Raw genomic sequence first — 27,684 nt, forward strand, 5'->3', positions numbered from 1 at the left:
GGGACTTTGGATTGGAGCGTGACATACGTCTTACGTAGACATCACGTGGTAGCGGGACAGAAACAAACATGGCGCCGCGAAAGTGAGAAAAAAACCCTCTGTGAGTGTTTTCAAACTGAAATTGTGGTACTTTGCTGTTGTCTTTGGTAGTTTTTCGATTAAAATAAAAACACACACAAAAACAAATTAAAAGTTAATTTGTGCTGTAATTTGATAGTTATCTGATCAGGAAACTGAGCCAACGAACTTTATTTGAGGCTTTTTGTGTGTTCAGTTTGTTTCCATACCAACCGCCGTCCTAGCGCGCTGTCATTTAACATTCAGCTGTTTAACGGGACTGTGCTTTTTAAACATTAATTTATTAAGTTTGTTTGGTGACTTTAGGCCTTTCCTGTCAGTCAGCGCTCAGGGTTGGATGATCCCACACCCAAATGAGAGGAAGAGGAAGACGCTCTTCATCGCCGTCGTCAGGTAACAGCTGCCGTGACTTCCGTGACAATAAAACATAAGAAATCGAGGGAAAGAAGCGGTTGGTCTGGATTCACCTACTGTTTCAACATACATGTCCACTGCAACAAATCTGAACATTAGATAAAAGTTAAATCCAGTAATTCAGTTGAAAATATGAAAACTAATATGTAGATTCGGTGTAAAGAAAGTGATTAAATTCAATTAAAAATACTTTAGTAAGGGAAATAAAATGCAACTGGTATCATCCAAGTATCTTCAAAGATGGTGTTGCTGTGAGAAATCAAGTTATCCAGTAGCAGTCAGTCTTGTACGAAATCTAAACAGGCTTCTGACTCAAGACTGCATGACAATCTGTCATGACATGATAACAGCTCACTTTCTGGACAACAGAGATGAAACGTCACAGTCCTGGATAATGCATTCAATTATTGGCAAGCACTACTAATCCACCTCATTTGTATTTGGTTTTCTGAAGTCTGTCATCTTCCTTTTGACCAGTGTTTTCAATCCTGGTCCCAACCAAGCACAACTGATTTAAATGACCATTTCAGCACTGGCTGTATTTCAAGTGTGTGTGAGATGAATCTATACAAAATGAGTTGCAGTTATTGAAGCAAATTGCTTGAGTTAATTAATTTTCAATGATTTTCCAAATATGAAAATAAAATAAATCTAACATCACGCTGCTTTAGTACAAGTATGTCCTGAACTCATTTGATTGCAGTTTAACTGACCTGTCTACCCTTACACATAGTTATGGATCACGACCCAAATACAGAGATACTGGATACAGAAGGCTCTTTTGTGATCAAGTAGTTTTTAGTACCTTTGATAAAAAATGAGCAAAAAGTTTATATATTAAGTCAGTAGGAAATATTTGTTTAGTATCTCTAAACGTCTGCTTAGAAGTTCAACAACAAAATATCACTGATGGTACATAATAGATGTATTTAAATTGCTAAATACAATATGTAATTTGTCACCTTGTCTAAATATAGAAGAGCCTCAGTTGGCCTATTTCTACTGAGAGACGTATATTTTTAAACCTATAAAGATTTGATTTGTTTTCTTTGTCCTGAATCCTAAGAACTAAAATAAAAACAAGTTATTTTCAAAACAGTGCAGAAAGATATAGTAAAAACATCTTTAATTTCAGGCAAAAACCGAAGGGCTGTTTGAATTGAAGAGGTTGCTGCTCTAAGTTGTGGTTGTCTCTTACCTGAAAGAAAATCAGGAGCAGTAATCCAGTAGAAATGTTGCTCCTTTACATTGAAAGGAGTCAGCCAGCGTGCTTCATCTGCCTCTTTTTAGAGGTTTTATAGGCACTCTAAAATATTATTCATCAGAATGGAAATGATTGAGTTCATTTTAATTAATCATCTCATTGCTTATTTCAACAGGCTTAAACAAAAGACTTGTTTTCTTAATTTTGACTAGAAAAGAAGTTGTACTTTTTATTTTTTATTATCACTTGTTTTGTGTAATTTATTTTTTAAAGGTTTTATTAGCTCCAGTGGCCTTTATTTGAGAGTGGTTAAACAGGAAAGTGGCTAATGAGAGGGGGGGGCAGGCAGCACAGGTCCTCAGGCTGGAGACTAAAGCCTCCATAAGTGTGTTGTGCCTTACTTCTGTGCCACCACAGCATCCATGTTAAATATATTTAATAGTCATTATTTAGTTGAAATCAGTTTTAAGTTTGACATTTAAGAGTTGTTTTTACTATTTTCTTTGTCAAAATGCCAAATTTTTGCTTCTGATTGATTTGTAAAAGCAAGAAAAGGGTAATACTTCCAAGGCAGTGAATAAGTTTTATATTCAGTTTATAGAAACTGACAAGTGTTAATTTTCTTCCTGTCACAGCGACTCAGCAGCAGAGCAGGATGGCTCTGAGGAAGAACCTGACCCAGAACGTTTCCTCTGATAGCCAACAGGATGAAAACACCCAGGAGGACAAAGCTTCTACTGACACAGAAAGCAGGGTAGAGATGTTTAAAATCAAAACTTATACTTTTAATGTATAAGTTGGGTTAATAAATGAACCTAAAACATGTTCACTGATTAAGCTGCAGAAGAGTAAATTCCATCTGTGGTTTGGAATCTGTTTTTTAGGATGAGCTCTCGTCTTTGCTTCGGTCAACATTATTACCACGAGAGAAACGCCGAACGGAGAGGAAGAACCACTGCAGACGAAAAGGTGGATAGTCATTGTTTCCTGTTGCAGGCTATTAATCACTGGAGAAAGTTTCAAAATGTTGGAACTTATTCTTTCAAAAGCTTGCTCTTTCAAATGCATTCCTGCTTCTGTACTTTCTAACCCATAGGAAATGTTTTTGGTTTGGTACTCAAACACACTTGGCCCAGTTCTTTGGATTTGTTTAGATAAATGCTGTTGGTTTTGTATGTTTGCTGCTCAGAGATGACTGAGGAGGAGGAGATGGACCTGGCGCTACAACTCAGCAAACAGGAAGCCAGCAACACAGCACTGAGACAGCAGCAGGAGGATGAGAATGTGATGAAGGCCATTCAGGAGAGCGTGAGTTCAGATTTGACTTTACGTTCTGCAGAAATCCTGTTGAAACAGGATTATGGGTTATCTGGGCTGTAATTCAGGTAAGATAAGAGAAGAATAAAGTCAGCACATCCAGGGGTATCCACACTTCCTCTAAAAGCCTTACATTAATTTATCTAAAATAAGGTTCTGAAATGTCTTAACTTCATTTTAAGTTGGTACTTAATTTTGTATATTCACAAGATTATGCTTTACATAATATATATGTAAAGCACTTTGAAATGCCTTGCTGCTGAAATGTGCTATGCAAATAAAATTTGATTGATTGATATTCAATATATTATTGAATATACTATATATTTTCTGTCAAAGGAAATTGCATTGCACTCAGACATCTTCATTACATTCAGTGACTTGAGGCAGGTGGGTTAATATGCTGTTGCTTGCTAACTAGCATTTTGCATATATCATGGGTAAATGCAAATTTATCATCAGTTATAGCTGGACAAAGTTTATAAATTGCTGTGACCATTCATAATGCTCTTTAACAGTCTTAAATTTGAGTTGGTGAAACCAGCAGAAACTCTGATACCTGAACAAATAGCGGAATAAGTCCATGATTTTTGCTAACCCACCTTTTCTCTGTGTATATCTCAGTGTTTTCATATTTAAATACAGGGAGAAATCTGTTCTCTCTTGTTGAAATAGTGTCATCACATTGGATCTCACATGTTCATCTCACCTTTACATATCTCCCTGTTCAGAGCTGAAGCTGGAAAAGTCATGAACTTAGACCAAAACCTGCACAGAAAACCAGAAATGATCCCGATGAGAGGAATCATCGGAAAGTAGACCTTAACATTTGCAGTTTTAATCAAAGAAGCTTTTCTCCCTCATAGATGGTCATCCAGACACAACCTGGTCCGAGGTCTCCAGATAAACATCTGCTTGACGGCGTCCCGCAGAGCACTGGCTCTCGACGAAAACTCTCATACTCTAACGGGGAGAGGATGCCAGAGGAGGTGAACTCAGGTGAGTCTGAGGATTTCTTCCTCCTCTAGTTATTCCTTCTTTATGACGAAAGCTGCTGATTGGTCAAATGTGTTGTGTTTTTTCCAGGAGCTGTTGGACCAGGAGATGAAATTATTACCAGGAAAAAAAAGCTGAGAAAAGAAGCTGGCAGTCCACTAATGAAAATGCCAGATTTGTCACGGACTCAGAATGTTTCCTCTCAGAATTCTCCCAGTATCACAGAATCGTTCTCCGCTCATCTGGACTCTCCGCAGGTCCGTTACAGTTTCACCTTCTTTTTTCTTTCTATTCATACTTTATAATCAGTAAAGAATCCAAAGAAAAGTGATAATTTATGTGCTTTCTCCTGTTCGGGAAGCAGAGCTCCGACTCAACAGACATTGAAGACTCCCAGCTCCGGATGTCTCCAGTCTTCCCACTGACCGGCTGCAGAGCGGAGGTTCATGTCAGTCGCCTCAACCTGGATCTAGTGGAAACATGCAAGAGCTCTGGGTTTGTCTTGTGTTCTCAGGACAGTTTGATTTCCACTCAAAAATCTGCCCAGCCTAGAAGCCCTGTGTTCCCCCAGAGTAACCCCATATTCTGTCCCAAAAGTCCTGTGTTCCCAGGAGATGACATGGGCCGTGAAAGACAGCTGGAGCAGAGTCCCACATTTGTTAAGAGTCCAGTTTTTGCGAGGACTGCTGACTGCTCTAATCATCCTACCTGTGAAAATCTAGAGCTCAGCTTCTCCTCTCAGGAGAGTTCAAATCCCACTGTGAGGTCTGACTCCCCCCAGAGCCCTGTGTACCATAAAACCCCCTCAGGACAGTCTTCACTCTGTAAAGACCCCCGCAGAGGACAGGTGGAGCGGAGAGATGAGCGATTGACGAGCCCCACTGAACTGCAGAGGACCGACCTGCAGCTCCAAGCTTCTGACTGTGACCAGAGTCCTTCTGGCTGCAGGAAGGTCAGCTGGTTTTACAATGATTCCAGGTTAAAAACGCTCAAAGTTACGTGATGTATGTAACTTTTACAAAAGTATGGTTTATTTTATGTTTATTAAAACTACCATCATGATGTGACAGTGTAACGTAAGAGACGTTTATCTTTTTCCTGTTAAGTCTTCAGTCAGAGGCCTCTTCAGAGTCGTTGCTAACTGACTGCTACTGGAAATCCTTCTCTGAAGATATTTAAGTTACAACAACATTTCATTTCCCTTTGGGATCAATAAAGTATTTTTGAATTGAATTTGAATCTAATCTTCCTGTGCAGGGAGAGGCGAGGTCAGATTCCTGATGGTCTGATTACGCTCCTGTCTCCTTTTTTAAAGAAATTGACTATTACTAAGATCTCCATAGAAAACGTAACATGTTTGTCAATGGAACAGCTTGCAGGACTTAAATCAGATGAATCTGATGTGATGCAAAGAGCCCAACGCAATGACCTCTGATAGTTTCTGTAAGTTTAGAGCAGCACCTTTGGGATGCTTCACAATATTTGCCTAAATATTGTGAAACTCTTTTCAACTAGACTGCACGAATCGGCTGCTTGTTTTTTGTTATTCTTCCACATCAGTCCCAACTGATGTGGAAGCACTTAAACTGCTTCTGGTTTCCTTCATTTTTTATCTAAAGGACATAAAGTCTGACGGCTGTCCAACTGCCGAGTGCAACAGATATTCGCCGAAATCGGGTACGATGTAAGATCGCACATTTCATTTTTTAAATGTATGATCAGCAATTGATTTTAGTGTTTCTGTGACTATTAACCCAGAAGAGGTGAATGAAAACTGCGAAGGCTGGACCTCTGGAAAGAAGGAGCTGACAAGCGACATGGCGCTAATCTGGTCAGAGCAGGAGGAGGATGATGTTACAGTGAGGAAACATTCAGATTAAAGCTGTTTTTGATGGTTATGTTGTGTTTTCAGTGTTAAACCTTTGTACTCCTGTCCTCACTCTTTTGTGTGTGTGTGCGTGTGTGTGTGTGTGTGTGTGTGTGTGTGTGTGTGTGTGTGTGTGTGTGTGTGTGTGTGTGTGTGCGCGTGTGTGGGGGTGTGTGTGCGTGTGTGTGTGTGTGTGTTCTGCTGCAGCCCGTTGGTTCTCCCAGCCCAGTCTTCCCTGAAGAGAAACCTGCTGTTCCAGCAGACAACCAGTTGGGATCATCACCGAAACACGTATTGGTGGCTTCCCAAGAACCGTCCTGGCCAGACTGGAGGTACATCAACCTTACATATAAATCCAAGTTTACTAATAACTGTAACAAGCAGTTACAGTTCAGCAAGCCCTCTCTGTCAAGTAACTTGAATTACTTGACAAGCAGTTACAGTTATTAACTGTTAAAGTTTTTGATTTATTTTTTAGCATGTAGGTGATCAGTAAAGAAATATAAATGTAAAGTTCTCCATTAAAAAATAGTAAACATTAAATTTTTTTGCATAAATAATATATGACTAATAGACTTGAAACATAATCTGTGTATAATCTTCACACGGTGTATAAAAATATATAAAATACAGATTGTGATTCAGTTTTATACCCACAGTAAAAATCCTGCATTACTCCCTCAATGTCCAGCAGAGGGCGTCTTATCCAGTACTGTCTCATGCAACTTCACCTTTTTACAAACTATTACAAATTTAAGATTGCCAAGAAAAAAAAACTGAATAATTCACATTCAATGTTCACTGTTGAAAATGTTTAAGCTAAATAATTTTCTTATGGCGTTTCTTTCTAAACCCTTCTAAAATAACGTAGCATTTTGCTAAGTAATATTTAGTCATTTTTCCAAGTTTTTTTCTTTACAGCAAACTTAAAACCTTTTAGATGAAAACAATGTTCTAGAGATGGTTCACAGCATAGAACTGGTATAGTTGAGGGCTTATACTGACATCCTAATGCCTGAACATTCAAGTCACTTTATAGAAAATAAACAAGCAGCTTCATTTAAATATCCCTATACCATACCAACTTTATTTATAAAGCACTTTAAAACAAGCACAGCTGATACAAAGTGTTGTATATTAAAACACAACATAAAAAAAAACAACTCTTACAGTTTAAAAACAAACATACAATTTAAAACTAGATCCCGCTGGAGTTGAAAGCCAGGTAAAATAGATGGGTTTTAAGACGAGCTTTAAAAGTGGATAGTAAATAAAGGTTTAGGATTAATGCCCATTTTAATACCCAGATAGCACAGAATGATTGAATCAACGTTGAAAGTGGTCGGTGACTTGTATGTTGAATCAACGTTAGGGTTTCAACCATAACTGACATTATATCAATGTTGATTCAACCATCATCTGTATGTGAATCTACATGCAGATTTGGGTTGATTTTATATTGAATGAAAGCTAAGGATTTATTTTTAGGTCTGATAGGTCTACATCATAACATGCCACTAAAAGTTTCTTCACTGGTGTTAAACACTATATTATTGGCAGATGATGGGTAAACTGTGTACAAAAGGTTAAAAATGACAACATGGGTTTGATATAACATTTTATTTATGAAAAGAGGGACAGATCTTTAAACATATTTGACTCCTTTTTGACTGACAGAACAACAGTCTGTTGTCCACAGAAGAACAGCATCCATGTTAAGCTTTGTACTGTATGAACCAGGGAAACAGGACAAGTTGTGGTCACCCCAGTTTGACTCTGGTTGGCGTCACTTTGATTCCTTGCGATGTCTTCCTCTCGTTCTGGTGCGTAATGAAGCCACTTCAAGTGGCTGCAGTCCTCAAGATTCAGCTTTGGGTCAAACTGCAGAGCAGCGGCTGAAAAACACAAGAATAAAAGTGAGGAAGGTGCTGGTTAGAAAGATGATAAACATTTGAAAAGTTCTGAAAGACATTGAAATATTAAACAGTGTACTGGTTACAGGTCAGAGAACAAATACAAACCATATAGTTCCCCATGTACACTCACTGTTAAATTAATATTTATTTTAATCTTTCATTAATATTTACTTAATGTTTACATATACAATTACATTTACCTATTGAGCTGCAGTATAGTGTAGCATTTATGATGCTGCACTCATGTTAAAATGAGGGAATCAATATTTAAAATAAAGGGCTGTTGATCAGAAAACCTAACGATAAAACTCAGGGAGGATCAGGGTTTATTTAACACACCAGAGACAGATAAATGGAGCAAAAGGTGCTTTGTCCTGTAGTTGGAAAAATTATTTATAATTTATACAGAATTAACTTCCATCAAATAGCTGGTTCAATCTTCCATCAACTACAAATATTTCCAAATAAGTTTATTAAATTCATTCAAAAATGTCCATATGGTGATAAAGATCCTGCACAAGTAATAATAGTCCAGGTCAGTTGGGCCAGGTGAGGGGTGGGCGGTGGAGGGAGAGGGGTGTGTGTGTCTTTGGCAGGTGAAGGGAGAAGGGTTGGGCGTTTGAATGGCCAAAGGTGGTGAAGGGGTGCAAAAAACAGCTTACATTGATTGAACATTTAGATTACTAGTTCTTCCTCAAACCTTATCCTCAAGGCAAACTGACCTGCGTGTTTTCAGTTCAGCAAAACCCTGTTAATCAGACGTCAATTAAAATCATGTGTGCTGAATTAGGGAAATGCCTAAAACTTGCAGGGCAGTGTGCCTGGTGGACCGGTGCTGAAAAACACTGGATTCAATGTTGGTGTTTCAATCAATGGATATTGACAGTAAATCAACATTGATTCAATGACTCATTTTCAATGTTAGTTAATTGGCTAGAATTGAATGGTTGTTTGATGGCTGATCCAGGTTCTGTCGTCGACCTTAAACATAAATTCAACCTTTGTGACGATAATTCAATGTTGAATTAACATATTTTGCCAACAAGCCAACAGCAAAGTGGCTGTGTGGTTGGGACATCCCACTCATATACACTGTAGGGGTGGACCGCTCCACTCCTTGTAGTAAGAATTTTTATTAACAAGTGAAAAATGTACAGAAGGGAATCATCACCCACTATCCTCTACAATGGTTAATTTAAAATGTGATAACCCCCACTCACTAATAAAATGCTCTCACCCAGAGCTCTGATGAGGGGAAGGTGTGTGGCAAAACAGCTGACATTGATTCAACATTGATCAGAAATCTACATTTCATTCATTAGATTTCAACCACAAAACAACATTGATACATTGACACAGTTTTAACGGTTAGAATTGGATGGTTGTTTGATGGTTGATCCACCGTCAGTTTTCGACTTCAACCAAGAAACAATCATTCTGACTATAATTCAACGTTGATTTAACATCGTGTGCTATCTGGGTATTTTCCTACATAACTTTATAACTGATTGATTCTCCTTGTAAATCTCCAAAATCTGGAGCCGATTGGCTTATAATTGAAACACAAGCATCTCTGGTCTTTCTGTTTCCAGCCTGAAACCCCAGAAATGTTCATCACAGCTTCCCACCTCAGCCCTGCAGTCCCATCCTCTGAGCAGACGGGAGGATGTCCACAGGGCGTCGCCCCAGCGTGGGGACCCTTCAGACAGACAGACAGTCCACTACTACTGGGGGGTTCCCTTCTGTCCAAGAGGCCTGGATCCAGATACGTACACCAAGGTGGATCTGATTGCCAGTTGGACAAACACAGTATTTACATTTTATACAAAACTTGAATTACTTGATTATTCCTCATTTTTTATATCCAGATAATAAGCTCATTAACTGTCAAAATGAATAATATTTAAACTTCTAATTTTAGCATAAGTGTTAAATGTCAGAGATGCTGAACGGCTCATGTTTTCCTAAGGTGATCGTGGCTCAGATGGAGGTTTATGAGAAGAGTCTGAAAGAGGCTCAAAGGGGTCTGCTGAGGAAGGCTGAGTGGGGGGAGGCCATCCAGCCGGAGCCACAGGTCAACCAACTTTGATTTGATTTTTTTTTTTAGTTTATTAAAACATGTTCAAAAACATTAATAAAAGATGCCTTGCATGAGTTTTAGCTTAAGCTCATTCTCATCCATCGTCCCTGAACAGGTGAGTAATCTCCTGCTTCTGATGCCTGAAAAAAGCCACTCCACCTCAAAACTATATTCACAAATCCTCTGAGTCTCTTAGTGTTGCCACACAAACAGCATTTTTTCTCTTTGACCATCTTGTTGCTCTGGTGGTACTGCTCACTTTGTGGTGTGTTCAGTGTCGGCGTCTCGTTGGAAATAAAACATTTTAAGTTCTTTTCATCTTCAGTATATGGCAACTAAAACCTTCAAAGTATTCTAGTCATTCTGAGCCATGATTCCTTGAACATGAAACAAATTCCCAACATCATCACAAGAAATTAACTGAAACTTTTTTTCTGAACCTTGTCTGTTATGACATAGTGACAGTTTCAACAAATATGTAAATAACTTTTTTTAAAATAAAAGTTGCATACTGCAGATTGAATAAATGACTAAACTCCTTACTGCTGCTGTTCAGATCATTTCCCTGGATTCAATTAAACACAATCGGTCACATGACTGTTTTCTGTTACACTGTTACATCTAGAATGAATGATTTGCCATGTAGAAACAAAAGTCAAAGCAGTTATTAACGTAGTTGGGATGTTGGTCTGCTCTTATCTTGATGTTTTTATTTCTCCTCAGAAGTCCATGTCCCCTGAAACATCAGCTGGGTCGCCTCAGCCTTGTGTTTCTCGAAGGTAAAACTGAATCTTGAAACCCTTAAAGAAAAAAATGTTGTGGTTGGACTCCTAGTGACGAAATGTATTCAGTCAAAGCCCATGTGAATTTCATACTCCAAAATTCTCACCTGACAAAAAACAAAACTACAAAAAATCTTTTAAATTTTTTGTCTTTTCATTGTTCACCGTCACCTGAGAATCTGATCTTTGTCACTCTGGTTGTTTCCTGTTTATCAGGAGAGGTCTAAGACTGAGAGGCAGCAAAAGGAGCGAAGCTGCTGATTTTCTTCCAGAAGAGGAAGAGGAGAGAAAAGATGACGGAGAAGAGGAGCAGCAAGAAAAAGAGGAAGAGGGGAACAAGGAGAGTGATGAAGTGCAGATGGATACTGATGACTGTGAGGTTTGTCCAGGTGAAGTAGTTTACTGTTATGGCACCAGGTTTCCACTCATATCTCAGCTGCTGACTTGAACAAATTTTTCCTGTTTGAAACAAACAGAAACTCAACTGAGTGACAACGACAGCACAAAAGATCTGAGCTTGGATGTTGATGCTGAAACACAGGTCAGCCCCCTGCTGGAAGTAAAACATATTACTCTATTTTAAGGTTCTGTTCAGGAATTATTTTATGGCTGAGTCCATAATGATGAAAAGACATCCTGAGATATATTTGTTTTATCTCCTCACAGCCTTCACAGAAAAATCCTGAACTGCCTGAGATCGAGATGATCCTCAGAGGTGATTCTCCAATCAGACACGAGTGTCAGGAGCCAGAGCCAAATTTGAAAAGTAAAAAAAAAACAAAAAAAAACAAAAAAAAACAGAAAAGCAAACATACTTACCCTTCTGAGTTTCATTGCCATTCTATAAATTAACTGCCAGAGGTGAGTTTATGTGTGATTCGTTTTACCCACAGCAGACTCAAAAATGGAGGAAAACGTCTCAAGTTGCTACAAAGATGTCAGAGGACAGACTGCACAAAGGGTAAAGAAAGTCAAGAGCAGAAAGGATCAAGAGGTGGAGAAGATGGAGGACCGAAGTCTTCAGAGATCAGAATGTCCTGAACTGGAAGCAGCCGTTGTCCCTCACAGCCCTGAAGCCTCTGTCGACTGCCCCCTCTGTCAGGGATCGTTTCCCGCAAGTGAGATTGAGATTCATGCGGCGTACTGTGATGGCTTTCAAGGTAATGCAGAGGGAACATTAACTAATTTTACAATTAGTTTGCTTGATTAAAAGTAAATTGGAAATTATCGGCGTTACAACATAAAACTTTGACCAGCACAGAGCATAATGCAACTGATTTCCAGATTTCCTGTTTCCCTGGTTTGTTGTGGTGATGTTTGTTCCTTGTTGTTGACAGACCCACTGAAACCTCGTAGGAAGAGGATGAAGAGAACAGAGGTGGTGTCGGAGGAAACCACCCAACTCTCTGATGTTTGCAGGTCTGTAGAAACCACAATCAGATTAGCAGTTTTTTTCCCACTACTTTATCTGACACCTTGTTGTTTTTTCTGCATATTGTGATTGTATGATCCAAGCCCTATAAAACTGGTCTCATTAGTATCGGTTTGCCTTTTAAAAGCTCAGCAGATCTGGTTCTTTGCTCCACAGGAACCAGGAGAAATGCTACATCTGTCAGAAATCTGTTCTTCTACGAGATTACAGCCGACATACAGAACTCTGCCTTCAACGTGGGACAGTGAGCAGGGTAGGAGTAACCTGAAAAGATCTGCTTTATTTACACATTTAAATACTGCAGTGATAAAAACTGTTTCAGTTGTTCCTTTGTCTGCAAACATCAGAAGGGAAACCTGTTGTCGGCTTTGGAGAAAACTGAAAGCAGGGACTCAGGTCAGTGGTCCACAAAACTACATTTTAATCCTGTTTGGTAACACCTTGCTCTGGTTTTGGTCTTAAGTTATCTGCAGGGAAACCAAAAAACAGTATTCAGAACTCCCTGTCAGACAAGATGAAGCATCTCTGATTTTCTTTGATTTGGGGTCTTCTCACAGTCTTTACCGTTATAATTTTTTTTCCTCAGAAACAAACTCAGATTTGATGTTTTACTGTTTCCTCAGGTGCTGGACCGTCAGGATCCAAACCCCAACCTGAGTAAGATTTATTTCATAAAACTACTAAGGTTTCTTCTGTATATTACTTGTGTTTGGGTTCTTAATTTCTCAAGTTTTGATGTTCTTTTTAAAATGAACTTTTTTTGTCTCATGCTGAACTGAGAGAAGTTTTGGTAACACTTTATTTGAAGGGGGTTGAATAAGACTGTCATGACACTGTCATAAACATGACATAACATCTGTCATGAACATGAATAAGCCTTCATGAATATTTATGACTGTTGTCATAAAGCGTCATTCGGTAAATAATGACACTTTTAATACAAAGTTGACATTATTCAAAATGTCTTCGTTATGACAACTTGACATTAACCTAGAAATCATGATCCAACATAAATTTGTCATAATAGTAGTCATAATGATTTATTACACTAGCAAAAGCTTTAACAAAACAATGATTATTTCCACTCCCTGAAATAAAGCAAAACAAGTAGGACAAGCAATAAAGATTTCACTAAGCTTTATTACACGGTCAAATGATTTAATAACAGACTCATTAACAATTTCTTTTACATCAACTAAAGTGGAACAAGTAGCACCAGTTATGAATATGTCATTAAGTGTTATTACAGTGTCATTAATATTAACTGTTACCTCAAGTAAATTGAAACTAGTAGCAACAATTATAAAGATGTAATTTAGTATTACAGTGTCAAATGCTATGCTAACAGAGTTATTGATATTAAGTCTTACCTCAAATGAAGTGAAACACACTGGACTACTTATAACTACCATCATAACTGTAGAACAAACCCTTTGTACATTGGAATAAAACAAAAGATAACTTGTTCTAAGATAACAGAGGGTTTAACGTCTGGTCAGTATGTTGTTACTCTGAAATGCTGATTGAAAAACTAAAACAGAATTACTTATTCTTTAACTTAAGAAAATAGATTCTTTCAACAGCAACATTTTTTGCTTTGATTATGTCAGCCATCTCCTTCGTAATAGTCTTCCTGTAATGCTCTGAAAACAGGAGATCTTCTTGTCTTCATTTCCTGGAAGCAGCTCTTTGAAGGTGTCCAGAAATGCTCAGAAATTACAGCTGTTCTTGCAATAGTTAATCATGGTGAAAACCTTTTCATGAATTCAAACTTGGTGAATCTCTTCTGAACATCCTCATAGTCGGTGATGACTCAATTCATTGTGGTCACTTAAAAAAAGAACAAAAACAAAAAACAATATCATCATAACTCAGCATTTATTTAAATACCATTTCAAAAATGTCCCTTGCTGCACACTGTCAGAATGGTAGACTGGCAGACAAATGCCTAGTTAACACGACTGGTTGTTATAAAGTGCAATACAATTATTTCTTAATACAAGTGGAATAATAACTGGAGCTGAACAAAATTATTCTGATCAAATATTTGTCTGGCAGAAGTTCAGACAGACTGAAACTGTTGTTATTCAGAATGCATCATTTAACATAGTTTTAGGCGCATGAATGCATCTTTTTACTTAATGAGTATTCTAAATTATTTCTAACCAGATACTCTAACTTAGGGTTGTTTGCAAGAAGTTTATTAATAAATAAATAGATTTAACATCAGTTTTAGTTGTCTAAAACGTAACTTAACTCAGCTGGTGAATGTTGATTCCTGCTCCCCATTCCCCACTTACCTGGCTGTCCCACCCCACTTCATCTGGAGAAAATATTAACACAAAAACGACTTACCTAATTTTCTTGGGGAATATTTCATCTGCTTCTTTCTCTTTGGTCAAATAGGAACTTCTTTCTCTGGTGGCTGGTTATCATCCTCCACACCTGTAAGCATGTCTTCATTAGCCAACTTTGTCCTCCCACCATGTGTCCTTAGGCTAGCCTGGGTCTTCATGTGGCTAAACTTGCCAAAGCAAAGAACACAAACACTGTGTCACATCAGCCAAGTCGCTAAATAATGCACATGAAGGATAACTTTGACTAATATATTAGCTTTTAATTTGCTAGATTAAAATTGGAGGGGGAAAAAACAATTTGCCTGTCTTTAAAATATATTTAACATTAAGGGCTAACGTTACTCTAATTGTGTTTAATAACTTTAGCTAACATTAATTTACAGCAAGGTAGGATTGGCTTGAATTGCTTATAGCTAACATTACAGAGAAAGAGAACATAGTCAATGTTATTTTCTCAAAGAAAATGTAAAGTTAATAAGACACATACCTCATATGTATTAGGTATCAAACTTCGGCTTCTTAAACAGGAGGTCTGGCCGTTATAACTTGTGTTAGGCTTGCGCCACAATATGGAAGATTTCTTCACCAACACACTGCACGCCTGTTCCTGCACTGCTGCCTCTCACTGGTGGAGATGGTGTATTGCACTACGTAGCCCTTGTGTTTAGAAATGGGGTCCATACCAACTGACCCCACACACGTAAAACTTTTATCATTTGACACAGTTCTCTACGTTTGCCTCAGTCCTCGCACGCACAAGGGTTAAAACAGCCTTAAATAATGTTTCAAATGCTAAGTTCATAAGTGCTTTGTAGACATCTTGCTGTAAAACTTTAGGATCGATTAAATTAAGAAAATTAAGACTAAACATGGCAGAGCTTTATAATATTACTACATAAAGCTAATTTTTAAAATTTAATCGGTAATACTTTTATAACAAATTTATGTCAGATCATGATTTCTTGGTTAATGACAAGTTGTCAACTTTGTATTAAAAGTGTCATAATTTACCAAATGACGCTTTATGACAACAGTCATAACTATTCGTGAAGACTTATTCATGTTCATGACAGGTGCTATGTCATGTTTATGACAGTGTCATGACAGTCTTATTCAACCCCCTTCAAATAAAGTGTTACCAAAGTTTTTTTTGTTTGTTTTAGCACAAGGCCCACAGGATCTTGAGGTTCATGCAGAGCAAATACAAATTTTCTATTTTCTAATATTTTTACATTTATACATGTGTCAATATTGTAGGGCTGAAACAGTTAATCTGATTGTGATGAACCAATTATTGAATACTAAATAACTAATTTAGTAATCGATTAATCTTTTCTTTTTCTGTAAATGTATTCTACCCAGAACTCAGCAAGTGGCAGATTTAGTTTCACCTGGTTCAAATTATGTAAAATAAATCCTGCTAAACTCCTTTTGCAATCCAATTATTAATCGGTTAATCCAAAAAATAACCAACATCTTGATGTTAAGTCAAGCAGACAGAGCCAAATTTTTACATGTTGATGTTAGAAATATGTTTAGCTTTGCTTCAAATGATCAAGTGTTTACTAAAGAAATACTGTTATTGTATTTTAGACAATAAAATATTTATTGTCTTATTTAAAAAGGAGTTGAATTGTTCATTTGCACCTTTTACTGTATTTCTAATATTGTATAAGAAAGGCTGAAGTGGGTAAATGAAAAAATCTGCAGAATGTAGCAATTTTTTAATCCGTTTAATCGTCAGAATAATCCATTACTAAAATAATCAATATTTTCAGACCTCCAATATCATGCATTAATTCATTCATGTCTTCTGTTGACATTTTTAATCGTCTGTCATGTCTTGACATAACTGCAGGTCATCCCTAGTTTTGCATCTTTTCCTGAATGATTGATCTGGAGTCCAACAGCTCTGTCTGTGTGTGTGTGTGTGTGTGTGTGTGTGTGTGTGTGTGTGTGTGTGTGTGTGTGTGCGTGTGTGTGTGTGTGTGCGCGTGCCTGACTTTCAGAGCAGTTATTGATCTACGGGACGATGATGATGATGAGGATGAGGAAGTTTCAGCGTACAGGATCAGTAATTCTCCCATCAGATCCTTCACTCCCATCTCTGAGGCCACCGGATGCCTTATTGACTTCAGGAAACAGCAGCGACCCAAGAAGCCCAGTCAAAGACGGAGATGATGTCATGAAGAAGGAGCCAGAACCTTTAACCATCACCAGGCTGCCATGGAGCCTTTTTCAAGATGTTTTATTTAAAAAAACAAACTGTCTTTGACTTTGTTGAAACCACTATTGCTGATGTCAAACTACCTCCTGCTTTGTATAAACATTCCCGTTATGTTACTGTAGTTCTGCTTTTTATTTACATTTAATGTCTTTTAATCAAGCAAACTCATCTGCTTCAAAATAACGATTGATTTTCTCTGAATAACAGTTGAACTGAACTGTAGTGCCTTCTACTGTCAGAATAAAGTATTACACACCTGAATTCAACAGATCTGACCAACAATTTAAACTATATGAAGTAAAAACTGAGGATTCACTTTGAAAAATGTAAAAGTTTGTTCAGGTCAGCAAATGTCCACCAGGGTAGATTTGTATTTTATTACAATAATCATAAGTTAGAGAATATAAACTCGCACAAATAGGTGGAGCCAAAAATAGCAGTTGAGTTTCTAGACCAAATTTACCGGAGGAGCAAACATTCTGTTGAAATAATCGTGTGACATCGTGAGAACAAATGTAATTTTTCTGTTGCCTCCCACTCACTAACGCAACAACTACAATGAAGTAACAAAACCTGTCTTCACTTTTTCAAAAACATACACTACTTCCTCATAGGAATTGAAGCACCATCAGCTGAATCTGTGGGTTCTTCCCGATGCAGGGGAAATAAATTCTGACAGGTGTTCAGGAAAAAATGGGGGAAAAAAGGGCAATGTTTCATTGTTTAATGTATTTGGTGACCTGCAGAGAAAAGGAGGCTCTTGCAGCTCCAGAGCTGATGAAAACTGTGATCCCATTGCAATATGGATGAAGCTGACCTTAATTTTTAATTCGTTGTTAAAGGAAAACATAAAATTGGTTCAAAAGTTATGGTTTCTGTGCCAAAGCATATCGCTAGGTTAAAGGGGCCAGGTTAAAGCATTGGCTCCCACTGGCCCCTGTCTAGAACCACCCATCTCAAACCACATCTTCTGAGTTCAAAATATTTTCCCTGAAATTGCGGAGCAGGGCCAGTCCTAGTTTGTTTGGTGCCCTGGGCGAATAACAGAGAGAAGAGGTGCAGCAGGCAGCACCAAGCCTGTCCTCTTTGCATACAGCACTCGCATCCAGAGGCAGGGCACGTGACTTGTGTGCGTGTGAGTGCTTACAAGTGTGGTGTGCATGTATGTGGAAATAGAGTAAAGAGTAAAAGTCTGGTGTGGTAGATCTGAGCCTCTATTGCTCTGGTGTTTAGGTCCTGTTCCTGTGCGGCCAGGATGAGGGCCTCTGTGCTGTCCTTGAGTCCAGCTTTCTCCAGGCATTGGTAGGATTTCCTAATAACAGCCACTTCAGTTATTTGTCGGTGGTACATCCCATGTAGGGGCTTGTCCTCCCATGATGGTTCCTCCAGCACCTCGTCCTCTGTTTCATCCTGGACAGTTGCTCTCACACTCACTAGTCCTCTGCCTCCTTCCTTACGGCTTGTGTACAGTCTCAGGGTGCTGGATTTGGGGTGGAACCCTCCATTGTTAGTAGTTCCGAGTCTTAACATCCGTGGCCTTCATCTCTTCCATTGGCCAGCTAATTATTCTGGCAGGGTATCTGATTACTGGTAAGGCATAGCTGTTTATTGCACGGATCTTGTTCTTTCCATTGAGCTGGCAAGAACAATATATATATATATATATATATATATATATATATATATATATATATATATATATATATATATATATATATATATATATATATGTTAGGTTCTGCAGGGGAGTGTTTTCTCTATATTTTCAGGGTGGCAGGCTGACGGGATCCAGCTGGTGCTCGTCATCTCCAATCAACAATGTCCTTAAATAGGAGCGGCTTCCCAGAAGAAGATGCCAGATGGTTCCGCTTCTACAGTGGTACACTCTAGCTGTCATTGCTGTCTCAAGTGTCTAACTTGTTCCTGACGCCTCTTCCATCTTTCTTCCTTCCAGAACCAGCCCTGGCCTCTCTCTGAGAATCAGATCCACCTGGACTACCTGGCCCTCGCTGTTCGGCTTGGCCGAGCCCCTGGATTCCTTCACCACCACCACCCTGCTGCTGCCTATCCACCCTCAGTTACCTGCTGGAACTCCCCCACCTGGAGACCCCTCGCTGCCCCAACTGCTGTACCCTCCTCTGCTCACCTGAACCCCCAATCCGTAAGCCCTCATCAGGTCACATCATCATTCCTGTCATTATTCCTCTGTATAACTGCTCACCCATTTCTCAGTTCCTCTTCTGGCCCGGTTCCTCCCTGCTGCCGCTGATCTACACCTCTCCATCGTTTCCCCCATTACACCTTCTTGTTCAATAAATCTGTAAACTGAGTTTGGTGTCCGTAGTTGCTGCTTGCCTTCGAGTCCTGGTACCTCTCATTATGACAATATCTGACTGTATAGCTCAATGGGTAAGTCACCAGTCTTCCACCCGGGTTTGAATCCAGGCTGGGGCAAAAAGTTACAACAGTGAAACTGAGCTGTGCAGTGTGGGTCCTTAGGCAAGACCCTTGGAGCTATATAGCCTACCTCATACCATGAGAGACACTGATATGCATAACATGCCGGCTCAGACGTCACCTGGCCAAACAAGGTCTGCATCAGGTGCTGGGGAACCAGAGCGCCTTGATGACAAATGGGCTACTGGAACAAGACGGAAATGGGCGAGAGATGAAAACATGGATCTGTTGGAATGCTACTACTCAAGTAACCCTAGTCAGAGGGGCTACATGCAAAGAATGAGGGAGAAATGGTTACTTCGACATCCCCAGTCGACACTAACTGCCAAACAACTAGTAGCTCAGTGTTCCAACATGCGCTAACCTGTTCCCAGACATTTGTTTTCTATTTAGTGGAAATATAAAACTATCCAGGCCACCACGGCCCCTGTAGCCTACTGAAGAGATGGCACTAAATTAATTTCTTACATCTTTTTTATTCACTGAATATATTGAATGACTAAGTGTTATGTTGTTTCATTATTTTTTTTCTGAACACCTGTCAGAACTGGTTGGGAAGCCCCGATGGGATCGGAAGAGCGGGTCCTTGTTGACTGCACCTCAATTCTACCTAACTGGATGAGGAAGTAGTGTGTTGTTTTTTTTTAAACATAGTGATAAAGTGAAAAACAGGTTTTGTCACCTTAACATTCAGTTAGTGAGTGGGTGGTAACAGAAACGATGTTCTCAACTTATTGTCACGCATGATTATTTCATGTTTGCCCCTCTGGTAAATTTGTCTACTCACAATCCTCTCGTTCATCCTTGCCTGTCCGACCTCTCCAGTCACAGTCACGACACCGTGATTTTTAATCTCTGAAAAAGTAAGACCGATCAGCTTGCCATCTCCTGCCCCATTTATCTTTTTCGTCTCAACTTCTTTCTCAGTCCTTACGAGCCCATTCATAATTACGTGCAGTCTCGAATCGCAGCTAACGCCTCGCCACAGGATCCACTCTTCATTTCTGAATCAGGAAATCTAGCACCTCGTTCTTGGTTCTCTCATTATTTTCGTCAAGCTTTGGTGAAGCCAGGGGTATCTCCCGATCACTACTCCTTTCATTCTTTTCCCATTGGAGCAGCTACGTCCGCATCCAGTCAGGGGATCTCAGATGGTAAATTTGGTCACTTTTTGAATCTGTGTGTGACTACATTCTCTGACTGAGGATCATCAAAACAAAGTACAGATCTACAAAGTAACATTTTTAAAAATATTCAAAGCTTGTGTCTGTGCCTGAAATCCCAATTTCAAGATCATAGTGGGCAGAACAGCAAAAATCTTTACTGAATTTCAGAAAGTCTGATATTTTGCCATACATTCAGAGTAATTTATTCCCCTTTACTTTTAAAAGTAGGTGACAAATAAATTCTTCAGCTTTGAGGAGCATCATGCAAATTAAATTGAAAAATTCCAAAACGAAAAACTCGCAAAAACTCAAGGGGTCACAGGTAAACTTATCAATGTTCCAAAATCAGGAGAAATTATGGTTGGGATGAATAAGAAAGAGGTCAGAGGTCACTTAAATAGAGAATCTCTACTCATGCATCTTTTGGTAAGTGATTTTGAATAGTAGAAGACATCTACACCAATAGTTTCAGAAATCAGACATTTGGATCTTAACATTGCAACATCATCAGCCTCTCATAGTGAAAAAAAGGAAATGGGTGTAAACCTCTCCATCAGCACTCACCTTATACTATATAAAGGGAGTCACATCCTTAAAGCTGAAGCAGTACATTGCAGAACACAAAGGTGAGTTTTACCTCTTTGCTGCTTCTTTAGAAATTGATTTGACACATTAGATGGTTTGGTTTTGTTAGATGATGGATTATTTTTATTTTTTAGGGACTGTTTTAAAGTGTCAACTGCAGCATAAAAAGTGAGATTCGTCTTTAATGATTAAAGAAAATTGAAACATTTAATACATGTATCTATGTGTGAAACTGCTACAAAATTACAGGATTTTACAGAGCAGCAAAAAAGACTTAACAGAACTTCAGAAAATCTGTGAGATATATATATATATATATATATATATATATATATATATATATATATTTTTTTTTTTTTTTAATTTTTATTATTATTCTTGAATTAAATTTTGCAGAGTGAAGCATTTGGTTTTACTTTGGCTTTATTCAAACTCACGAACTCTTACCATGTATTTTTTGTCCAGTTTCTATCACAAATACCATAGTACATTTGAATTAAGACAACTAAAATACAGCTAGCTTTTCAGGAAATAGGAGTCAGTTTTAAGCCAATAGTGTCATGAGGTGCGGTTGAGAGAGGTGAGGTAGACGTTGAGACCCAGGTAAGTGAAGAAAATTATGAATTTAATGATGAATCCACAAAAAATACAAAAGTCCAAAATCCCAGGCAGCACAGATGAGCAGAAGCCTAAATGCTCAGAGGTGGTAGCAACTGGTAAAACAAAACGACAAACCTGACAACAGACTAGACAGATTAGACAAGAACTGACAAAGACACAGAAATATAGGTGACATAAAATACACAGAGGGTAATCAGGGAATGAGAAACACCTGGGAACAATCAGACACCTAAACTAAACACACAGGAAAACTCAAATTATGACCAACAGTTCCTTAATATTGATGAGAAAGTACCAATTATAAATAAATAATCTGTAAATGGAAAAATACATTTTTCCCACATTATAAGTTAAAATGACTTGTTCCATTGGCAGATTATTTAACTTAAAACTGATAAATTTTAAAATCAATACTAAGGGATTGACTTAAAATAAGCTCTTATATCGTGCTGAAAAGTTACTTGTTAGTTTTGCGATATACTAACATATTTTGGCAACACTTTATTTGAAGGGGGGTGAATAAGACTGTCATGACACTGTCATAAACATGACATAACACCTGTCATGAACATCAATAAGTCTTCATGAATATTTATGACTGTTGTCATAAAGCGTCATTTGGTAAATTATGACACTTTTAATACAAAGTTAACATTATTCAAAATGTCTTTGTTATGACAACTTGACATTAACCAGGAAATCATTACTGTTTAAACTTGACCTTTTATAACATAAAGTTACCTAATTTTTGAAGTGCAATCAGTAATACTTTTATAACAAATTTATATCAGTAATGATTTCCTGGTATAATCAATTAATTTTTTTACTACATTGTATTTCTGCGTCCTCTCATCCTTTCTTCCTTCCTTCCCTCCCAGCCTTGCTTCCTTACCATCTTTCCTCATTTATTTCCTTCTTTCCTTCCTTCTTTATGTCCTGTTTCCATTCCTTTTGTCCTGGTGTCTTTCCCGTCTTGTGTTCTACCTCTTTCTTCCATCTTTCTTGTTGCCTTGCTTCCAGTCCTTTCTTGTATCATTCTTTCTGGAGGTGTTATGTTAATGAAAGTGTCATGTCAGTCTTATTCACCTCCTTTCAAATAAAGTGTTACCCATATTTTCACCAGAAACTAGATATAAAATAATTGAATTTACAAAATCTGTAGATTTTGTTTAAGTTAATAGAGGAACCAGAATGGTTTTGTATTAGCAGAAGACATGTTGTCACCATGTAAATAATTTAACAGATTCTTCACTTTAAAAACAGCTGAATAAAAATACAAACAAAACCAAACACTTTATTCATTACTAGTTAATAGTATACTAAAATATACCATGTACAAGATGGAAAAAGTAAGGAAGGAAGAAAGGATGAGAGGACGCAGAAATACAATGTAGTAAAAATCAGATTACAAAGAAAGAAAAGACAAGGGAAAATTAAATTGAAGAAGGAAGAATACGAGAAAGGAAGAATGGGGAGTGAAGGGCGTAATACTGAGAAATTGAACTATAGAGAAACAAGACTGGAAATGCAAATATCTTTCCATGTTCTTATTTTCTTTTTCTGCACTTATCCAGACCTTAAAAATACTGAAATCAAATTCCCTGATATTCATAGGAAATATTTTAAAACCAAACCGTATCTGTACATTTTTTCCTGCATCCAGAGAATGGAAGCTTCTTGGCTCTGGATATGGGTGGAACAAACTTACGGGCATTTTATGTCGAGGTGATGAATGGGAAGATAAAGCTGGAGCTTAAAAGCAAAGAATCGCTAATACCTCAAGAGCTAAAGAATGAATCCGGAACACAGGTAATCTACATGGCCACATCTGACTTTTTAAACACAAGTAAAACTCAAATAGAGTCACAAAACCAAGACTTACAAGAAAACAGTTTAATAGAAATTGCAACAAAACAGATTAAAATGAGTCACTAAGGGTAAATGTTCAGCAATAAGTTTCGCTCCTAACATAGGATTGGAAGAAGAAATGAATGTGATCCAAAGCAGAAAAGATTAGTTGCATATGAAATAAAGTGATTTCTAAATTAAATTATTTTTGTATTTTGTTATGCTGGGAATTCCATATATTTTAGTTTTTTTATCTTATCAAAACAGATTTTTTTTTTCAGTCAATGTCTCTGCTCCATGGAAGTGTTTTAACTAATAATTATTCCTCAGAAACAGTGAAATGTATTCTTTCACACAATATTTTAAAAAATAAAGAAAGTTCTCTCTGAGCAGCATATTTCATTCTTCAAGAACTGTGTAAAAACACCACTCTTACTGTGACACACATCTTGTATATTTATTGGACACTATAAAAAAGTTCTGTGCCTCAAGAATAAGCTGTAGGTAATCCCAAACAAGGACTATCTTTTTTTTCTTCCAAGAACAAATCAATAACAGCATATAGTACAAAAAAGAAAGAACTAAATTCTTTGTTTTTGTAGGGTATGTTTTCGTATGTAGTCATTTAAATTGGTCCTTGGATCTTAAGCTTGAAAAAGAAAAGCTTTATCATTTAATGTTTCTATTCCTCCCAAGACAACAAAAAAAAGAAACAAAACTGTCTGGGCAGGATATTTCACACTTCAAGAACTCAAGTGGTGTATGTATTGGCCCTTAAGCAACATGTTTGTGTGTTCTTGTATCCTTTCAGCTGTTTGACTACATCGTGGACCATCTTAATGAGTTCCTTAAGGGTCACAACTTGAAAGGACACCCTAAGTTACCACTTGGTTTCAGCTTCTCATTCCCCTGTGATCACAAATCACTTTACAAGGTCTTTAGTCTCACACTGCTAATCCTTTTTGGTTTGTCACTATTCTCCCAGTGGAAGACCCTTTCCACTAATAATTTTTGACATTTTTGTCGTTGTGTGAGCAGTGCGTCCTGACAAAGTGGGCTAAAGGCTTCAAGTGCTCTGGGGTGGTAGGAAAGGATGTAGCAGAGCTACTGAGAGAGGCCATCGAAAGGAAAGGGGTTGGTGCATAATGCTCAGTAATTTATAAATATCCTCAGTTTGTTTAGAAGATCTTCAGAATTAGTTTGCTGCTTTTATCCTCTTCTGAATCTCACCTTTTTAAAACTTCTCATGAGAGAGACCCCAGTTTAACATAATGTATGTCTTTTTCCACATACAGGGCCTCAACATTCATCCAATAGTCATGGTGAACGATGTAGTGGCTACAATGATGAGTTGTGAGGACAAGAACTGCGAGATTGGGATGATTATTGGTAAAAAGCAAAACAAAACAAAAACATCTGAATAAAACATTTAGAAAACCTTCAGGTTGTCCCCCCAATAAACGTTGTGGATCTAAGGGGTAAACTATCAGAAACCAAAGAAAAAGAACATTACATTAAAAATGTAGAAAAACTACAGAAATAATAATAATAAATAAAAACATGAGTCATTTTCCCAAAACAACATGGAAGGAATGCATGCATAATTGTGAAACCATGGTTTCACAATTGTTTTTAATTTTTTATAAATGAAAATCTGAAAAGTGTGACTTGTGTGTTTGTCTTCAGTCCCCTTTGTGGCTGTACTTTGTACCACAACGTATTTTAATTACAGCTGGGCATCTTTTGGGGTGTTTCTACTTACTTTAGAGATCCAGATTATTTATCCAGTCTTCATATTAGCTGGAGAGCATTTTTAAACATCCATTTGGAAGTTTTGCCAAAAGTTCTCAATCGGACATAGTTGCATGTTTAGGGATATCGTTCTGCTGGACAGTGAATTTCTACCACAGTCTCAGGACTTTTCCAGTCTCTCATAGTGTTCCACCTGGAGTTGTGTCTGTTGGTCAAATCTTTGCTTCATGGTTTGTATCAAACTTTAAATGAGACTTTAAATGAACTGCATGAAAGTTAATTTAGGAGCCTCAGAGTTTCAGTCTGAATATACAGTACATGCACTTTTCAGATTTCTTTTAAATTTGAAAATCAAGTGTCATTTTCTTAGTGCTAAGGCAAGTGGATTTCTTCTCTTGTTTATTGAACATCTTACCATTTATTTTGAAAAGACCATTTTGGATGAGTGCTGAAACACCTTCCAGAAACAAGAGAAGTAGAAATCCTTTTTACTTCAGTACTTTCCTGGCTAAGAAACTGTCCTAGCATGTATCCCTATGTTCCACTATTTAACATTTGTTGGATTATCTCATAACATCCCAATACTGAAAATACTGTGAAGTTTGTTGCTATAATTTCATAATATGAATAGTTCATAGAGTGTGAACACTTTTGTAAGACACTGCAAGGTTTTGTCAGTGGTGGGTAGAGCTACTCCTCTTCCTCGACAGGAACGGGAACCAACGCCTGCTACATGGAGGAGATGAAGAATGTGGGGACTGAGGATGGAGAAGAAGGACAATTGTGCATCAACACAGAGTGGGGCGGCTTCGGGGATGACGGCTCGCTTAAGGAGTTCCTGACAGAGTTCGACAAGAATTTGGACAATGAGTCAGACAACCCGGGAGAACACATGTAGGTCTAAGTTACAAATAAAATAAAAGTCAAATAAAAGTAAATATATTTGCTAATGATTTTTGTCTATCTAGTATGTTTTTTCTTAGCCTGTTGATAATGAAAGTCTTTTTCTTCATCACTTTCTGTCAAAACAGCTGTTAATATTTAGCAAGTTCAGTATTGTTGAACACTGAGGTTTGAACAACCAAACTGATTATTTTTTCTGCTCTTTTTAAAAATCACCTGATGACTTTCTTGTGAAACACCAAAGCTGCATGTTTAGTTGTTGCAACCAAGAGAAGTTCTCTGCTGGCACATTCATCACAGCAATAGAAGCAGTTTTACTTTTTATCAATGGTTATGTCAACGGCAGAGAGGCTCAAGAATCTGCAATGTAATACTTTTGAGAATCACAACTTGTACTGCAGTTTGAGAACAATGACGAACATAAAGTTACAATATGAAAGAGTAGCAGATCACATAAACTGAGATAGATGTTTCTGTTCCTTTCCTGATGATATGTTGTCTTTGCAGTGTTGAGAAGATGATCAGTGGGAAGTATTTGGGGGAAATCGTTAGGCGTGTGCTGTTGGAGCTGAAGGAGAAGAAGCTGCTGTTTGAAGGCAGTGTGTCTGATAATCTGTGTAAAGAAAATAAATTTGAGACACAGTTTATTTCTGAGATTGAGGAGTAAGTGTCCATTATATTTGTCAGAGTCCTCATTAATCAGATAAGTTCATTATTAACTTTGATGTGGTATTAAATTTTTGTGTGTGTTGTTGAAACAGCGAGAAAAATGGTCTGGAAAATGCCGACAAGATTCTGAGTGACCTGGACTTGAAGGTGAACTCGACTGACCCCAGTTTGGTGAAAATGGTGTGTGACACCATCTCCTCACGTTCTGCTCGTCTCTGTGCCGCCGCGGTAACCATCGCCAACCGTATTCGTACCAACCGAGGGCTGTCTCGTCTGAAAATCACAGTGGGAATGGATGGGGGCGTCTACAAAAAACATCCCAAGTAAGGCACAAGGCAACATGCTTGATCCATCTTGATCTCTTAAAATGATGACCAACAGCTCATCAGGCCTTTTTGAAAGTATCTGAAAGCTTTTCTTTCATTTGTAGTCATTTTAAATCCAGTACTTGATTATTTAGCTCAGAAAGTGATGTAATGTTTTCTTAAAAAAAAAAAACAAGCAAAAAACAAAATTAAAGTTTTAAAAAGATTTATTGTTGCTAGACAAAGTATGAAACTCGGATCTTTAAGAAACAGGACAATACCAGGAAAGACCAGATGAAAGGTTGCATCATCTATTTCACATCAAATTTTCAATCATCAAATTTTCTTTTAAACATAGATAATTATTAGCAGTGTTTGAGAAAACTTTTGAACATGGGAGTGTCTCAGGCAGCACATTTGTAAACAATGTAGTCCAAATTAGTTTTTATTAACAGTGGGTATTGTAGTGACTCCTGGCAGAAGCATTTTTATGCTGTACTTTAAACATGGTAGGTAATAGTTTTATAGAAAGTTCTCATAACCTACATTAATCTGATGATAATTATCATCAGATTGTGTTGTCCTGCACTGTTGAGGAATAATAATTTGGTTGTTTGAGTAAAAACCATTAATACAGCTCAGTTCAGCTCTGATGTTGTAATACTTAATTTCTCCGTATCAGATGTTATCTGTTGGTGTTTTATCTTA

General features: G+C 37.7%; 2 protein-coding genes and 1 long non-coding RNA gene across 10 annotated transcripts; 2 read left to right on the forward strand and 1 right to left on the reverse strand.

Moving 5' to 3' along the window:
- uimc1 (ubiquitin interaction motif containing 1) lies at positions 1 to 16,931 on the forward strand. 8 transcript variants are annotated; one of them, XM_088012402.1, is made up of 24 exons: positions 1 to 100; positions 385 to 471; positions 2,332 to 2,450; positions 2,581 to 2,665; positions 2,886 to 3,004; positions 3,880 to 4,012; positions 4,100 to 4,266; positions 4,374 to 4,504; positions 4,607 to 4,961; positions 5,629 to 5,686; positions 5,768 to 5,868; positions 6,084 to 6,208; positions 9,385 to 9,571; positions 9,762 to 9,866; positions 10,596 to 10,651; positions 10,871 to 11,043; positions 11,131 to 11,195; positions 11,321 to 11,420; positions 11,548 to 11,814; positions 11,992 to 12,073; positions 12,243 to 12,339; positions 12,434 to 12,482; positions 12,710 to 12,743; positions 16,453 to 16,931. In XM_088012402.1, the coding sequence occupies exons 2-24, from the start codon at positions 432 to 434 to the stop codon at positions 16,622 to 16,624; spliced, it is 2,820 nt and encodes a 939-aa protein (XP_087868528.1). In that variant the 5' UTR covers positions 1 to 100; positions 385 to 431; the 3' UTR covers positions 16,625 to 16,931. The 8 variants fall into 8 exon arrangements, with proteins under 8 accessions (XP_087868528.1, XP_087868523.1, XP_087868525.1 ...); XM_088012397.1 differs by having other exon boundaries at positions 4,374 to 4,961; XM_088012399.1 differs by having other exon boundaries at positions 4,374 to 4,961; positions 11,551 to 11,814.
- Positions 13,207 to 14,547, reverse strand: LOC148155574 (uncharacterized). The gene is made up of 2 exons (XR_015765248.1): positions 14,442 to 14,547; positions 13,207 to 13,916 (listed from the first exon to the last, which is right to left on the reverse strand). It is a non-coding gene; the product is annotated as an uncharacterized LOC148155574 (long non-coding RNA).
- Positions 16,932 to 23,227: 6,296 nt separating the features above from the next.
- LOC106909426 (hexokinase-4-like) lies at positions 23,228 to 26,998 on the forward strand. The gene is made up of 7 exons (XM_088012635.1): positions 23,228 to 23,308; positions 24,159 to 24,281; positions 24,386 to 24,481; positions 24,643 to 24,736; positions 25,810 to 25,993; positions 26,510 to 26,665; positions 26,764 to 26,998. The coding sequence occupies exons 1-7, from the start codon at positions 23,228 to 23,230 to the stop codon at positions 26,996 to 26,998; spliced, it is 969 nt and encodes a 322-aa protein (XP_087868761.1).
- The last annotated feature ends 686 nt before the right edge of the window (positions 26,999 to 27,684 follow it).

This window comes from Poecilia mexicana, unplaced genomic scaffold, assembly GCF_051168715.1.
Source record: "Poecilia mexicana isolate PSO_F unplaced genomic scaffold, ASM5116871v1 scaffold_14, whole genome shotgun sequence".
Classification (NCBI taxonomy): Eukaryota; Metazoa; Chordata; class Actinopteri; order Cyprinodontiformes; family Poeciliidae; genus Poecilia; species Poecilia mexicana.

Bases quoted from the DNA above. Each gene is read 5' to 3' on its own strand.
- LOC106909426 (XM_088012635.1), top strand. From the start codon at position 23,228: ATGAATGGGAAGATAAAGCTGGAGCTTAAAAGCAAAGAATCGCTAATA. The intron at 24,737-25,809 runs GTAAAAAGCAAA...CTTCCTCGACAG, and splicing joins CGAGATTGGGATGATTATTG to GAACGGGAACCAACGCCTGC. The intron at 25,994-26,509 runs GTAGGTCTAAGT...TTGTCTTTGCAG, and splicing joins GACAACCCGGGAGAACACAT to TGTTGAGAAGATGATCAGTG.
- uimc1 (XM_088012397.1), top strand. From the start codon at position 432: ATGAGAGGAAGAGGAAGACGCTCTTCATCGCCGTCGTCAG. The intron at 5,869-6,083 runs GTGAGGAAACAT...GTTCTGCTGCAG, and splicing joins AGGAGGAGGATGATGTTACA to CCCGTTGGTTCTCCCAGCCC. The intron at 12,074-12,242 runs GTCTGTAGAAAC...TTTGCTCCACAG, and splicing joins CAACTCTCTGATGTTTGCAG to GAACCAGGAGAAATGCTACA.